At 45.9% G+C, this 17,295-nt stretch overlaps 1 protein-coding gene across 1 annotated transcript in view; it reads right to left on the bottom strand.

Moving 5' to 3' along the window:
• LOC138566218 (dnaJ homolog subfamily C member 3-like) overlaps positions 1–17,295 on the bottom strand; it is a 406,060-nt gene that overhangs the window by 304,591 nt on the left and 84,174 nt on the right. The window contains exon 2 of the mRNA XM_069643277.1: positions 6,256–6,366. Coding sequence (XP_069499378.1) covers positions 6,256–6,366 — 111 coding nt within the window. The remainder of the gene's footprint in view (positions 1–6,255; positions 6,367–17,295) is intronic.

Here is a 17,295-nt window from a genome sequence, read left to right as displayed (position 1 = left end):
TCTGCAATAGTTTCCCACTCTAATAAGAGCCTCCTCAGAGATTTCAACATCCCAGAGTCCCAACCATCAACACAACTAAGTGACTCCCTATTCTCTCTGACCGACTCCATAGACCTTAAACAGATCGTACTCTTCCCTGCGCATGTCAAAGGTCACACACTCGACCTACCCCCTCTCAACTGGACTATCATGCTGCAATCCCCCTTCTCATATCACATACACAAGGTTGCCTCACAAACGTCAGGCAAAACAGTGTTATTTAGAGCTGATCCTTCAAGAATGTACTGCTAGACACTCTAGAGGCAATGTTCACAACGTTCCCCACCACAGGGAATGCCACAGCCCTTCTGGATACATGGTATCTCCTGGCCAACTGACTAGTGAATGCCCACGCAAATCTAAAGTCTAGTTGCACCAAAGTCAAGGCATCTGCACCATGGTACACGCCAAAAACAAACGCTACATCAGATCCCTTGAAAAGCAGTGGTGCAAGGAGCGCAGTCTAGAAGAGCTCTCATCTCTCAAATCCCTGCATACCAATGCAGGCACAAGAGCTCTGAGGCTAAGTCAGTTTACTACACTTTCACCCATTGAGGCAGCCCATAACAGGAGTAAAGCTTTATTCGAAGTAGTCAAGCACTTCTCCAAGCCCAGACCTTTCCAGGTGTGCCAGCTTCACAAGACAAATGCAACAGAATAAATTACTTTTTTCATAAAATGAGGGGTCACATCGATGCCTCAAAACCACTAAGAGAACCTTCCATCATTCCATCAATCCCACTACAGGCACTGCCCTTCTGGATAGGCTTCCCCCTCCCCTCTCCTAAGGATCTCTCAGACACACTTGCTTCACTCACACCCACTAATTAGACAACTTCCTCCTTCATTGAACAATTCACTGTCCCAGCACTTAACACACTCCTCGGTTTTGTGAGCACCTCCTTCAGCGAAGGATCATTCCCAGAACTGTTGAAGACTGTTCTCATGCAACCCTTCTAAAAACATGACTTTCACAATAGCTGCCGGACGAATAACAATCGCTCCACCAACAATAAGGAGTTATTGTATGAAATGCCAACCTCAATTTTGGCACAATCCCGTTGTAGCGCTGTCCGCTGCTCTTGAGCTTGGTTTGCGCTGTAAGCAATACAATTGACTAAACATTTTACAAATGCTGAGCAGAAGGTTCATATGTGCAGTAGAGGTGGTGGGATTGATTCATTGCTGCAGTCAGAGGTTGCTATCAAAGAGTACCCCACCTTTGCGAGCCTTGAACGAAGGAGCAAAAAGTTCAGATGGGGAGGTTAAGGGAAGGGAGAGATGGCGTTGGAAACTGGGAGAAAGAGTTCAGCATGAGGCAGTGGAGAAAGGAGAACGATCTAAGTGTCATCAGCATAGAGCTGATAGTGAAAGTCAAAGGACAAGAAAAGCCTTGCTAGGGCGCAGGTATAGAGGTTGAAGATCAGATGACCATGGACTGATCCTTGGGGACCCAGACCAGGAAAGGGCTTTGTGAGTTACTTAAACATAAAGTAGGACCTATCGTAGGAAAAATAATGGACAGCACAAAGATGTTGTCATGGGAGAGGGGCTATGGGAATTCTATGAGCATCAGTGAGAAAGTTGGAGGGAAGTACGAGTGCAGTCTCGGTTGAGTGTTTGTCACGCAAGTCAGACTGAAGTGGAGCTCCACGGCAATGCCATTATCCTCAAGTTAGTGATCCGCTTGACGACTAGCTCTCAAGGACCTCAGAATAATGGAGATGGATGCAAACTGATCAATTGATATCTACGACTTTTGGGTCAGCAGAGGTTTATAGCATAGTGCAAAAATTCAAGTTGCAAGTTACTAACCAGCCATAAAAAAACAAAAGTCACTCATCACCTCAATACTACACATACACGCAGTACACCGGTTCTTACTCACCAACAGTGAAATATCACTAGCAAATGGAGAGTGCACATTTTGCACCCTGGGTAAGACAACTGTATATCTGAAGGACTCAGGGAAGAGTTGAGTGGAGCAAGACAGGCTAAAGAGCTCACAGAATAAGGGCCATTGGTTGAAGGATTCACTCTTAGGAGGTAAGATGGGTGCTGGGCACTTCACTGCAATCCCTGCAACAGGATCGTTCAAACACAAAAGGGGGATAAGGAATGGAGACGTTTTGATCTCAGGCAGATGAGATAAGGGGTGGGGAGTATTGTGTAGTTGAGGAAGGGATCAGTAAACAAGATGAAGGGTCCCAAAATCTTGAAAATAAGGCAACACTTCCTTTCTGTGGCCCCTCCTAACACTTCCTGCAGACACGGCACTCTTGGAGTGGATATCAGAAGGCAAAACCCTTGTTAGAGCAGCAAGGATTGTCCTCTTCCAGAAGGCTTCTAATGGAGCAATCCACTATGGCATCAACTGTGAAATGCCCTCCTTTACCCTCCACATTGATGAAAGTACTTGAGGAAGTATTGATGAATCCTCCTGGAAGAACCATCTTGAAGAGGATTTCGCTAGATCCCCCAGACCTTGGGATGAAGATAAGGATTTCCAAAAGGGGTACATACCCTCTTTCTACCCATTAAAGAGGAACATTTGAATTAATCCGCTGCTGGAAATCCTATCTGCTGCCTGAACACTAGTGCAAACCAACAAGTGTTCCTGGCAGCTTTCCTGACTGAGAAGGGCAGAAGACGGCACATCTTTCATCAGAAACAAAGAAGAGGATCTCAAAGCACCCAGTGGATGAATAGAAACTTTGGTCATGCGCATCTCCATTTCAAATAGTTTTGAGCCGGTTTAACCATGTTCAAACCCATTTGAGTTGCTGCAAAGACCACGCTGAGCTACCTTGGAGGACTCTATACTTAATGGTTTGGGTCGGCTGAACTGCACATCACTGCCACCTGTTCCAGGCTTCTTTGCTTCCTGCGTGTCAGGACAGCTCACTTCTAAAGTGAATCCCTGCCTAGCCAACCACCTGGATCACAGCACTGCTCCTTGTCCCAAGCTGCTCTCAGTTGTCACTTGTTAAATTGCACTGCATTGCTGAATCCTGGTGAACCAGCTCAACCAACTAGAACTAGACTCGACCCATTGGAAAGCGAGAAGACCAGCTTGCTGCTATTGCGCTCCGGAAAGGAGACAACAGATATCTAACAGTTGTTCTGTCCCTGCTCCATGAGCCCTAGCAACATAGACCCCTTTATACCTTAAAAGACATTCTAGAACATATTGACTTTCTTCAAAACTGTTGCCTGGAAGCTATTCTTCAATACCTAAAGTGCCTCTTTCTCCCAAAGTCTACATTCACTGAGCACGTCCAAACAGGGGTGGGTTGTTAGTGGTTTAATAATTGTTTTGTCCTTTCTGGGTAATTAGTCTACGTTGTATTTAGCCTTTGCAATCTTATTTTGGAATGTGCAGTACTACTGTTGCTAGAATGCTGCGTCACTGCCCTTGGAAGAGTACAGCGTGCACTTGGCCCATGCTACCTGAAAGGAGGTATACCATTCATGTTTTGCCAGTTTCACCTTTATGGCAAAGATCACTGCTGTGTTAGTAGTGTGGGGATCGGTAGGGGGTTATAAACCACTACTTAACCCTGTACTTCTGCAGCAGTAGTCATTTAGTCACAAATGTATACCTAAACTGCATATTGATTAAGGCATCTTGAGATCAGAGTTTTTACACAACTGAATAATCTTATATGCTATAGAACAGTGATAAACATATCTACATCGATAACTAAATGTGATTTATCAGTACGTTGGTTATAAAGCTGATCCTTCAAGCAATTCCGCACCCACAAACAAATGAAGCCCCTCATAGAAGTTGCACTCTCTGCGCTTGCACTCTCTGCGCTTGCACATTGTGAAAGCTCACAAGGCCTAGTAGGTCTGCCTCTATCTTCCATTGTCATATTTGATCTTCATTCCCATGTTCCCACCCTGCTGCCCTGTGGGCGCTTTGAAACACAATTAACTTGATGTATAAGCGCCTTCCAAATGCACAGTAAATAAATACGTTGAAAGCGTCCAGGAAGTGGGTGTGAAGTTGTACAATTAATGTTGCTGCTATTTGCTCAAACATCACTGTCCCCTACTCCCCCGATTCTCACCGCTAAATGTTTTCAGGTATATGATCAATTGCCAAATCTACATGAACATGTTTAGATATGAAATAACTAAAATGTCACAATCAGAACAAGAAGTATTTCTGATTGCCATCATACATTGCAATATTCTAGTCTTAACTGCATTTAGTGCTTCCAATACACAAATTGTTGCGAGGCCATTCAAGAACATACACAACAAATGCACTCTCACATGTAATCTGAAGTGGTCTTTCCCATTTCTTGCAACTCAACTTATCAATATACCTGCTGGCCTTTACTGCTATCTTACATGCTTTACATTTAAAGCACATGATGAAACCTGTTTCTTTCGCATGTTTCACAAGTCCGTTCCCTCCCGTGTCTTGCTTTTTTCTCACCAAACTAGCCATTAGTAAGCTGATCTTTCAGTAACTTGCCATTGAACAGCTCGAATGTTCATCTAATCCAGATGTCGGACTGTGATGCTGGAAATGCATTTGAGGGACAGGGACTCCATGTACTTGTCCTGTACTCCTTTTATCATGTGTGTTGTGTGTTATTTTCTGCACAGGAGTCCATGCAGGACTCCTGGTAGTGCAGCTCTTCCTCTTTTTGGTCGTGGTGAACCGACCCTTGGGATACCCTTATGGCACCCATGGGTGGAGGTATAACCCTGTAACCCTAGTGTATGTTTATGGGCACCTGTGTGTGGCCCACAGAGAGGGTATGGGCTGGTAGCCGCTCCATGCTGAATTTGACAGGTGCTCCGAGTATCCTCCATTTTGGGATACCCAGGCCCTGCCATTGGAATCAGTTGATTCCTGATAGAAGACAAGATGGCCCCTGTGGCCTCGTGGTTTCTAGGGAAGCCCCGACTCTGTCCCTTCCCCTGACTGGCTGTTGGGTGGAAGTTCCATATATGGTATTGTGGAGAAGTCCAGGCCAGACTGGCTGGAGCCTTCTCAATGACTGTATGTTGTGGGTACGCCCTTCGGGTGGGACCTGGGTGAACTGAGTGTGTGACGAATATGCACTTGATGGATGTCTAGCATATGGTGTTTGACACAATGAGACAGCCCTGCCCGAAACTGGTATGAATGCAGTGTGGAGTGCTGAATGGCAGAGTGCTTGTCTGAATCTTGGGTGAAGCCATCACCCACGAAGATAAGGGAAGAGGGTTCCGAACCCGACCAAATGAGATCCAGGGGTGAAGCGATCACCCCAAATTAACTGATAAAGGAATTGTGATATATTTTGGAATGCGATTGAGAAGGGTGAATGCCCAGAAGAGGGGATCAAGGGGTGAACCCATCACCGAGCAAACCTGGGAAAAAAACTTTCATTTTGTTGTTTGAGCACATCAGGTCCTCGAAGGCAAGAGACTTTCAAGTGAAACGAGACTTGGCCATCTATGACCTTGATAACTGAAAGCTTGAGGGTAAAAAACTGAAACATCATCTTGTGCTAGAAAAGCCACAGAGTGTGTCCTGAGAGATGCCATTGGAACTGTCATCACGTGAAAGAGAGGTCTGAGACTGTACTGTGCTCCAAGCTTCCATCTTACCCCTCGCTCGAAACGTGTGGAAGGAAGACCCAGGCTACCGCATCTTGACATATTATTTAAGAACACTTCTTTCTTTACCTTTTGCTGAGAAATATCCCACACCCCTTTTTGTATTAGTTGTGAGGTTTTGGAAATAGGTTTCTCAGTATAGGCCCTTTTTATTTTGACACTGCGCCACTAGGACTGACTTATTTTTCATTTGATGGTCGACACTTGCTCCATCTTAGATTAAGGTTTAGATTAGGCGTTTTTTCAACCTGCACACAGCATTCATTGTTCAATAAACACCCTTGAATTGTGATCACTTATGTCCGTTTTACTGGTCACCATGAGTTCCTCACAGCACCTTGCCCACTTAACAAACATGCCCATCAATGTCCACAAAGCTCCCTTACAAAACAAGAAGCCCCAATGCTGCAGAGAGTAAAAAAAAACAAAAACACCCAAGCACAAACAAGAAGTGCTGAAGTCCAAAAAACATATGAAGTCCACAGAAGCTCCCATTTCCCACAAAGAAACCCACGTTTGCTGAGGACCGGGTTCAAACTATTACCCATTGGTACACAATATTTTCAAATAGGAAAGTGGAAGAGTACTTACCCACTGCTGAGTGGTAGTGAGAAAGTGCTTCTGCTAACTGCCCAGCCGCCAACAGCTTCCGGCCCATTTCAAGATGGCTCTCGATTTCAGCATGGCTAGCAGCGAGTAGGCCTAAGAAACAAATCAGCATATTTAGTGAGTTAAGTGGTGGCAAAAGCACCATCACAGCCAAACTACCATGAAGTCCGTTATATGGGTCTAATGTACTCAAGTGTAGTCCCAAACTAATAATTTGATAAGCAGTACCAAGAAAAGGTCAGCAGAGGCAGAAACCCCTACAACAACACTGACTGCCAACTACACACCCGTACCCAAAGTAAGGTCATGGTGCAGTGTGCCCTAGAGAGCACACATCCTCCTATGCAGCGCCAGTAATGTGCGTCTTGAAGAGGTCCGGCGTCAGCGCTTCAGATGCATATCCCTAAATGGAAACGCAGAGGCAAGTGTGCTCTGCAGAGCCCGTGGTCCTACACATAGCAGATCATTATTCTGTGCTGAAGCCGTGTGTCGCCTTCTTATTCTGGCTTATTTGCAGCAGTTAAAATCCAACACAACATACATTAAAAACACTACAAATAGGCATTGAACTACAGACATGTCAGACTCTAGACATATGTAAATTGTAAAAAAATAATAATAAAAAAAATCTTACACATTTCGTTCAGTCCCCCATTTTACAAGCCTAATAGTACAGATTAGAGAGTCATGTGAAGTATTAATGACCTTTTCCAGACACATACTCCAATCAATATCTTTCTTAGATTCCTATTTTGTTTAACTACGGATCAGCCATATCTATGTAGCGCTTCTGGGCATGGACAGAAAAGAGAACAGGTCATGTGTCCTCATCTAGATGCTCGTCTGGTTCCAGCGATCTAGTTTTCTGCTGACTGGGTTCTTCCCCCACTGTGGGGCGTATGTATGGGGTGTGTAAGGAAACGCCGCTTCTTTGGGGATCATACCCATTTACAGAAGGTTGAATTGATACACATTGACAGTAGCGCGCTTATTTTTTAGAATTTACGAATACAGTTAGCTGCCCAACCCCCTTATTGTAATGGCTCATCCATAGTGTTAGATTTGTTCCTGTTCCACTTATAGGATTTTTAATAAAAAATTACTTTTTTTTTTTACCAACAGTGTGGTGAGGTGGGTAGCCACACTCTTTCCCAGCTCAGAACTATGCTTCTGCTCATCCATGTCAATCTGCCTTTCTTTTGAAATTCAGTTTCGGTTTTGCCAAATTCTTTTAGTAACTGCTGCCTAACTACCCTAAGCTTTCTATGGGGGCCTGCTGCTGCAGCTACCCCAAAAGGTCTTAGGATGCACTCAGTTTACAGTGGGTATTGTCATAGATGGTGTTTTAATATACAAGCACTCCGCCACCTACATCATTTCTACCCCATCCACCCTCTCCTCTGCCAACGTTCACTGCACGAACTATCCAAGAGCCTGCTAACTTGCTTGGCCATTTATCTGGGGTGTGATAACTGGTCGATGGTTGCAGAGAAACCATGAGCGAGTAAACAACGCACTGAATTCTAAACTCCAATTCAGATGGACACTATCTTTTTGCCCATTATGTATAATCCATTAAGATTAAATGTGTAATCCATGGGTTCTAATACTTCTTAATTAACATTGTCATACAAAGTTAATGTTACATCTGCATGTTTAAGCACCAGTTGGCCTGCCCTGGTAGCTGTTGGTTTCATGCTAACCAGGCTCTCCTAGGCTAGAAGCAGGAGATAACAGCTCCCAGCGCTCAGCAATTTCGAACATACAAATCAAGGAGCAAGCAGGATAGAGGAAAGATCCGCAGTTTGGTCCGCTTCACCATTTCCCAAACTAAAGCGAGAAAGCGCATCAGCCTTTCCATTTCTGGTTTCAGCACTAGAGTGAAGTGGGAGAATGGAAGACCAGGCTCCCGTCCTTCACCTCTCGCGCTTGGCCTAAAGGGTCACGACCCAGACACCCGCCACGAGAAGAGTTTGTCCATTTACCAGACGACCAAATACCCTGGTACAGGAACATACGGATGTGTCCATCTGCCTGCCCAGCAGCCCGCACTGGCCATGCCGACACCTGCGGCACGGACCAACTAGACTAAAATCTACACGTCGTTAGAGATGCCATGACGACCTAGACAAAGGGAAGCACAGCTGTACAAATATACACACTGGACATTCCCACACCGATCTACACGAAGAATATACTCAGTGCTATGACGTAGGCGACAGGCATATTCATGGACGTGCATCTTTATTATTTTTACATAGGCTTTCAGAATGCAGAAACGCAAGACGCGTCATGAACTTATCTACAAAGCTTGCTCACGCTCCCCTTGCAACCAGTTACCACCATGAGAAGTATAATGAAGACACGATACTGGTCATGGAACTATATGCCACTATAACCTAAAGCACCCATGCACCAAACGGATCACTTATGCCCCAGGCCCAAGTAGGCCTCAAGCAAGAGCTCCCGTGGACATTAACAAAGCAAAAGTCAGGTTGCTGATCCTGCAAGAATGAGCCCGGCGAAGCAACCAGCCAAGGTCGCAATGTTGCAAACCCACATTCAAAGAACAAATCATCAAAGGCACGATGTTGCAACCTCGCACTCCGCGCACCAACGTTAAAGTCACACCTGCAAATTAAACCAGACACACAGTGGAAAAGCAATATTAATTGTGCAGAATTCTGCCTCAAACACGGTCCCACCTCACGTGACCAAGCCGAACCTGACGAGATGCCAAGTCCAGGAGAAAAGAGGCGTCTGGATCCCTCGCCACAAGACTCAGGCAGATACAATTGAAAGGCTCAATGGACATTTGCGACAGTGGGAGCGGTCAGCCTTCCAGCTATGAATAAATCCTCACATTGTCTGCATGTACCCATAGTGAAACATTGTTGCAAACTAAAGGTACACCGAGAGCTGGGAACAGCGGTGGTCCCAGGCTGGGGAGCTCACGGGTGCACCAATCAGAACATGGGGCTCTTATCACTGACGCAAATAGCTTTAACCAATCCTCAGGAGTCTTCATGTAACAATTCTCATGTATCTAATTGTAGGGACAACCCAGATATATCACCTGACTGCCCTTTATCCACTAACATCGTTCTCTATATGTGTGCTATACTAACCCTACCACTCGAGCATCCAATTAAGAGTGGCGATAGGTTTTTGTTAACTTTCTGAAGTGACGCAAGTAGCGCGTCATAATACAGTAAAAAGGGCCTGCGAGCCCCACGATTGTGGGTGTGTCAGGACGAACGCGTACGCTCCTTGACCCATCCCTGCCGTTTGTCTAATAAACAGCAGAAGTCACCTTGCTCCTTGTGTGTGCCTCATACTCTGTCTCATCTGGGATACACGGGAGGAGTTGGGGCCTCCCTGCCTGGAGGTCTGCGGACGGCCCGGCCGACCCCGGCAGAATTTCCCCCCGACAAGTTGGAGGCACTGCTGAGATCTGTTTAAGATCGACTTTTTATTTTTACTTTTTCCAAGCACTCCCGTTGCGAGGAGGCCCGGCGGCGCGGCCCCCTCTGCCGTTGCCCCCTTCTGAGGACTACAGGACCATCGCGGAGCTGCGAGAAGACCGGACAGCGCAATCCGGATATTGGCCCTCGGGAGCCAGTTGAGAAGTATCCCGTCCGCGGTTGGCGAGTGTCCAGACGTGGTCCAGACGAAGGGAGGTGGCGAGCCGCTCGGAGGGGTGCACGCAGTCGAGCTGCCCTGCATCGGGAGAACTTGGTGAGCATGACACGCACAATGAGCAATGCGAAATTGTGAGGGAGGGGGGAAGAAGTAAATAAGGGAGGAGGGAGGTGTTGTACAGATGCACGGCGAAGGTCTAACAACTTAGTGTTGCCAATGGAATGAATGGTAGCGAAACGAGTGCGAGAGCAGTCGGCTACGTCACGCGAAAGAGGGGGGCGGAGCACGAAAACATCACGTGCGGCCGCTCGTAAGACACTGATTGGCCTAAGTCGCGACTACGTGTAAGGGTGGGGGTGTGTGGTTTCCTACGATTTGGCATTTATTGATCAATGAGTAGACGAGGATCCCTATTGTTCGAGCAAGAAACTCGATAGGTAGATGACGTTTCCCTGTAGGCGGTAGCTAGTTGCCTAGTTGCCGAAAACGGAAGGTAATTGGCTGGTTAAGCCCTCCTGTTGAGGGGCGTATCACACGCGAGGCGACGCAGCGTGCGCAGTTCGATTATATTATTGATTTGATTACCTTGTTCCAGGAGTGACAGGAAGACAGCTGTAGGGCTAGCGGGGATAGATTGCAAGTGTATTTTGAACTTAAAGAACATATGAAGAATGTACCAGTAGCTCGAAGAGATCGGTGACGTCACCAGTAGGAATTTAATAGGACATCGCGAACACAAGGAACTTTGGGTTGAGAGTGGTGAGGAAGAGAAAGATGATAAGGGAGCGGACACGAAGATATCGGATAGACTAGTGGGTCGGAAAAGGAGAAGGGGAGAGGGGCGTGGCTGCGCACGGAGAACGCCGGCCACGGCAAGTGTAAAAGGGGGAGGAGAACGGGGAAAACAGGACGACTGTATAAGAGCGTAAAAAGGGGTACGCAGCCGCAGGGGGCTGCGTGCGCTTCGGCCGCAGGGGGCCGTAGGGGAAGGAATATAAAATATAAAATATTACACAGATATATTTTTTGTTTTTATGTTTTTTAATAATTTTTACTGCATATTGTGCCAAAGGATTGTCGTAAATCCCCACACTTGCGGGGCCAGGTAAACAATATAAGGTTGTATATTGTAAACTGCCAGTGAAGATAAGGGTAACAAGGGGAGCGCCACTATGTCATGCGGGACAGGGTCAGGAGGGTGGGGGAACACCCTCACTACCCCACTACAACACATATGTACCACACTGCCACCCCATAGGGAGAAATTAATTAAGTACAGCATAGAGTGGACCCAGGGGACAGATAACAAAATGTTGACACCATGGCCGCCTAATGGTAGTTTCGACCCATATGCCCAACATTCACTGCTAAACCATCTGCACAATACATACAAGGGGAAGAAGTTGGCAAACCATGTGGAGGTGTTTAACTTATGGAGGATGTTCCAGGGGTCCCGACCAGGACCAAATGGAATGTTCACTGTGGGGGAAACACCGGAAGAAAAGGAGATTAAGAAAGAAGGAGAGGATGGGAAAAAGGCGCGTGAAAGCACAAAGAATACGGGGAACGAAGGAGAGGGAGGAGATAAGATTGATAAATCAGACGGCATTAAAGGGGAACCTAGTAACAAGATACCCATAACACCGGGAGTGAAAACAGAGGGGGGAGGGTTGTACCCTTTAAGAGAATTAGAAGAAATAGAAGGACAATTAAGGGCGGCTGAAGGATACTCGAACCCGGCATACAGCCCTCCACCATATGGGGCTCATAGGAAGATGACAATGGGGGAAGGGAGGATTGGAGAAGAGCAGACTGTAGAGATAGGAAACGATGAGTGGGTAGCTGCACAGATATTATTGAAATTATGAGGCTCACTAACTGGAGAAGAGAGGGAGGCGGTAAAGAGAACAAACGAGGATAGTGCCAGAGAGAGTGAAATGAGGGGAGAGGAGCTACTACGGCAGAAGGAAGAGATTTTGGAGGAAAGATTAGCAAAACTAAGGGACGAGCAGAATGAATTGATCAAACAACTTGAAAGGGAAGAAAGAGAGAGAGTGAGGAAAAGGAAAGAAGGTAAGAACGAATTGGAAAAATTAAAGGAACGAAATGAGGAGCAAAAGAGAGAAGCTGACAGGGTAAAAGCAGCAGCAGACAGGGTATCAAGAGTAGTGCTGAGAGAGAAGAAGGAAGAAGAAGAAAAGGAAAAGGAAATGGAAATATGGAAGAGGAGGGTACTATCAGAGACAGCTAAGAAATATGAAGAAGGGAAAGTAATAGAGAGTATAGTAGAAAGAGAAAGGGGGAAATGGGAAAGGAAGAAAGAGGATGAAAGAATATTGGAACAGATGAGCAACGAAGTAATGGAGGAATTGAAAAGGAAAAGGGAGGAAAATAGTAGGGAAATGGAGGAGAGAAGTGAAGGGGGAAGAGAAGGGAGGAGTAGGGAGAGTGAAAGATGGGGAGATGTATATAAAAGTAGAGAGGTAGCAACAACATCAGCACTAGGGGGAACAGTTGGTAACAACGGAAGGGGAGAAAGAGACTTAATAGACTTAGAAACAGTAACAATAAAAGGGAAAAAGGCAGAGTGGGGGATGCCATTTATGAATGACTTTTGCAGTGAGGAGGAAGAAGGAATGGAGAAGGATGGAAGAAAGAGTGAAAGGGAAAGCTTAGAGAAACTATACCTCACTAGAACAAACATAGATTCGCCATGGATGAGTAGAAGATGGGAGGAGCTGGAGAGAAGTAAGGAGGGAGTGAAAGGAATAGGGGAAACACAAACCCATGAAACCACTCCACCCACATCACCATCACGCCCTCCCACATCACACCCTACATGTCCAACCACCGCACGCTCACTGCACAGAATAAAGCTTGCGCCCTTCATGGACGAACTTACACCTTATGCATGTCGGCTTAGGGACCTCCCTGGTCGCAGGCAAGGCAGACAAATAAACATGCCCACATTAAATACAGGAAATGACGAAAGGAGGGAAAAGGATGGAGAAGGAGTTAGGAACAGGGGTAATAAGGAGGAAATTGAAGAGGTAAGGGAAACAGAAGGGGAAGAGGGGTGTGAGGACTCGATATTATGGAAAGTAAAGGGTGACACAAGACACAACTTAATGCCACTGTTGGAGAGAGGAGGGGTTAGACCACAGTACGTCCCTTGGAAGCATACAGACAAAGAAAATATAAAATGTAGACTCCCATCACTAAGTGGAGGTGCGGGTAAGTGGATATATGAAATGGAAAAACACACCGCAGGACAGAAACTAGCAGTAGGAGATGTGAAGGGACTGTTAATATCAATATTAGGGGATAGAGCGGATGACATTTGGAAGAGAGCGGGATTCCATGGGGTAACAATAATAAACACATCGCATGATGGGGCACCATTTGCAAACTGCAGACATGCGCTATGGCAGGCCCTGAGAGTACAGTACCCAGACACATCAGACATAGGAGCAATTACTTCCCGTAAGATGCGTGAGAATGAGGATCCTGTTGATTATATCCAGGATATCCAAGAGAAGTGGCGCATGGAAACTAGAGAACAATGGGACAAAACACCAGCCATATTTTATCATATACTAGTACAAGGGCTCCCAGAAGGAGTTCAGAAACAACTAAAGAAAGTAGTGGGAATGGAAGCAAAACCATGGCCAGAAATACAACTGACTATAGTACATCACTGCAGGACATGGCAAGGAAAAATGAAACAAAAAGAAGAGGACAGGAAAACAGAAGAGGCTAAACTAGTACAGAAAAAACTTACTAAATATACAATGGAAGGGGCACTAATAACTACGCCCACACCAATGGCCCAAAGCCCCACACAAGTAGTGGCTGCACAAGATCCGGCTCAAGTAGCACTTCCACAGTCTATAACACAACAAGTGCCGCAACTGCAATCACACGCACCAAACATGGGAGGAGGGTGCCCAATGCAAGGAGCTGGGTATTATAGTTATAACAGGGGGAGAGGAGGATTTATGAGAGGGAGAGGATACGGATACAATACCCAACAGCAGGTGGGAGGACTTAGAAATTCCTACCCCACAGGGCAACCAGTATACCAGGACAACACAGGGAGCTTCCCATGGCAAAGCAGGGAACCACCCGTGTGTTGGAGTTGTGGATTATTAGGACACATGTCACGTACGTGTAGGGTCAGGCCAGGAACACCAGCATGGAATGAACAGGCACAACCTAGGATATCACAAGAACAGCAGGGCATACAACAACAGCAGACTTTACAACAAGGAAGTGACCTACAACAACAAATCACATAACAACAGTCACTGCAACAACAACAAGTAGCGCTAACACAACAACACCAAACACAACAAACGCAATTGGGTAGGGTGACGGTCTTGGGACACAACCCTTACACAGGGAATGGCCAATCATTATACCCCAATAGGACAGCCCACAGACGGCCTTGGTGTGTCCCATCCTGTCAGTAACACCTAATAGTGCGGAGGAGCCACGCATAGAGGTAACGATAGGTGACAAAAAATTATCATTCCTTGTTGACACCGGGGCAACCCGGTCTTGCATAAGGGAAGGTAAATTTAAGATGTCAGGCGAAGCCATGAACACCCAAGGATTTTCTGGGGCTAAAGGGTTGGTTCCCTTTACTGATAACGTTCCCGTATCTATTGGAGATTATGATCTTTCAGTTCCGCTTTTATATTATAGTGCCTCACCAGTAAATATACTGGGGAGGGACATAATGAACAGGTTGAATATGACTATCTCCTTTACAGAGGATGGCATAATATACTCTACTCCAGGGATTAACATGCTCGCAGCACGACAGATTATGCAAGCATACTGTGGACAGACTGCAATTAGGGCAGAACCAGTAGATGGCGAACTATTCCAGTATGGTACAGACATGGCATTTGCATGGATGCCAGGGATAGAAGGGAGAATATGGAGGAGGCCAGCAGCCTATCTGTTCCGACCAGAAACACCCGTTAATGAACTAGAAGGAAAGGTGTTAGTGATGGACATTGAGAGCATTATTGCAACAGCTGATTATATTGCTGTGCACGCCCAAGATAAAGAAGGGAGAGCATGGAGGGCAGTGATAGCACTAGCAGAAGGTTGCAGGTTGACCCAGGTATCAGACGAGGAGCTGTTTTCAGAAGAAAAGGAGGAAGGTGAAATGGTGTTCATGATGAGTGTAGAAATATGGCTAAGAGTGGCTCATAAACAAGTAGCACAGAAAATTGCAATGGCACTTGAGGTACCCGCATGCACCCCAGTCCCCTTCTTTAAGGAGGATATGGCAAGGGTGCCCAAATCACTATGGACTGTTAGCCCTTACGACGTGGGATGCATAAAAAGCATAGGGGGCGTAAGGATAAAATTGAAAAAAGGTGCCATACTACCAAGAGTAAAACAATACCCACTGTCAAAGGAGGCAGATGAGGGCATATATGAAACCATAACGGCCCTTATAAACAATGGAATATTGGTCCCCTCAGAATCACCATGTAACACAGCTGTGTACCCAGTGCGCAAGGCTAAAGGGGGATCTTGGCACTTCATACAGGACCTCAGGCCCTTGAACAACATAGTAGAAGCAGAATATCCAGTAACAGCAAACCCGGCAACAATATTGTGTGGCATTCCAGCAGAAGCATCACGATTTACAGTGATTGACCTTAAAAATGCTTTTTTCTCAATACCATTACACCCAGACTCACAAGATTTGACAAGCTTCACTTACCGAAATACAAAGTGGAAACATACCAGATTGCCACAGGGGTATTGTGAATCACCATCAATTTTCAATAGAGTAATACAGATGGATTTGGGTAATGTTGAGGTGGAAAGCACAGTGTTACAGTATGTGGATGACATAATAATTTGCAGAACAAACGAAAGTAAATGCAGAGAGGACTCCTTAAAAATGTTGACGATATTGGCTGAAAAAGGGTACAAGGTAGACATGGAAAAGATACAATACTGTCAGGAGCAGGTACTTTACATTGGCCAACTGATATCCCAACATGGAAGAAAGATTGCACCACAAAGAGCACAGGCCATTTCAAGCACTCCAACGCCACAGACTGTGAGAGAACTGCAGCAATTTCTGGGGCTATGCAACTACTGTAGAGCATGGGTATTTGATTACAGTTCATACATAGGACCCCTGCTTGAGGGTTTGAGGGAAGCAAATAAAGGGGAGAAAAAGTTGGGGTGGACTATGGAAATGAGGGAGGCCTTTGACGAATTAAAAGACGCGATATCAACTGCTCCAGTACTGGCATCCCCAGACTATGAACGACGATTTTTTATATTTTCACGTTGCGACTCAGCAGTGATGAAAGCAGTGTTGGCCCAAAAAACGAGCATGGGCTATAAACCAGTAGCATTTTACAGCGGTCACTTAGACCCTGTGATGTTAGGTCACTTCCCTTGCGAACAAGGTCTCGCTGCAGCTGCTTTTGCAGTGGAAAAAGCATCAGCAATAACCATGGGGTGTCCAACTACACTGTTTGTGGAACATGCACTATTTGCAATATTGAATAAACCTAAGTCCACACTAACAACGCAGAGGGCATCAGGTTATGAGATTATTTTGTCTAGCTCTGAACTAGCAATTGTTAGATGTAGCACGGTTAACCCTGCAAGGTTCCTAGCAGAAGCAATTGAGGAGGGAGATTACGCCCATGATTGCACCCAAATAACTGAAATGTACTCATGTAATAGAAAAGTTGAAGAGAACGCACTAGAGGGAGGTGAGCTTTTGTTTATTGATGGGTCATCAACTATTGATCAAGGGGATGGGATACGGAGGACTGGGGCAGCCGTGGTAAAAATGATGGAGGCGCCGGTATGTGTGGCTATGAAATGTGTACAGTTACCACAGCATTACTCTGCTCAAGCCGCGGAACTGGTTGCACTAATATTGGCATTAAAGGAAAGTTTTGACAAACGAGTTACCATATATTCCGACAGTGCATATGTTACATCCACTGTCCACTCAGGGCTATCAAAAGGGAGAAGAAGAGGGTTTAGGAGAGCTGATGGCACTCCAGTGCAACATGCCTTCTTATTGGCTGAACTAATTGAAGTAATAAACGACCCCCAAGAACTAGCCCTAGTAAAATGTACCGCACACACCAATGGTGAAGACCACGTCTCAAAAGGGAATGCAGCAGCAGACGCACATGCGAAATATGCTGCATACTTTGGTGAGATATGGAACCCCCCAGAGTCACAGAGAGGGAGAGGGAGGGGAGTGGCGAGGGAGATGTTGATAAGAGAAGGATACACCCATCTCCCAGCCACACAGATTATGGAGCTACAAGCTGCTGCACCAATGGCCGAAAAAGAAATATGGGTAAAAAGAGGATG

The sequence above is a fragment of the Ambystoma mexicanum genome, chromosome 1p, assembly GCF_040938575.1.
Source record: "Ambystoma mexicanum isolate Mex_15411 chromosome 1p, UKY_AmexF1_1, whole genome shotgun sequence".
Classification (NCBI taxonomy): Eukaryota; Metazoa; Chordata; class Amphibia; order Caudata; family Ambystomatidae; genus Ambystoma; species Ambystoma mexicanum.
The sequence above is the reverse complement of the archived record's forward strand: the minus strand, read 5'-3'. Positions and strand labels throughout refer to the sequence as shown.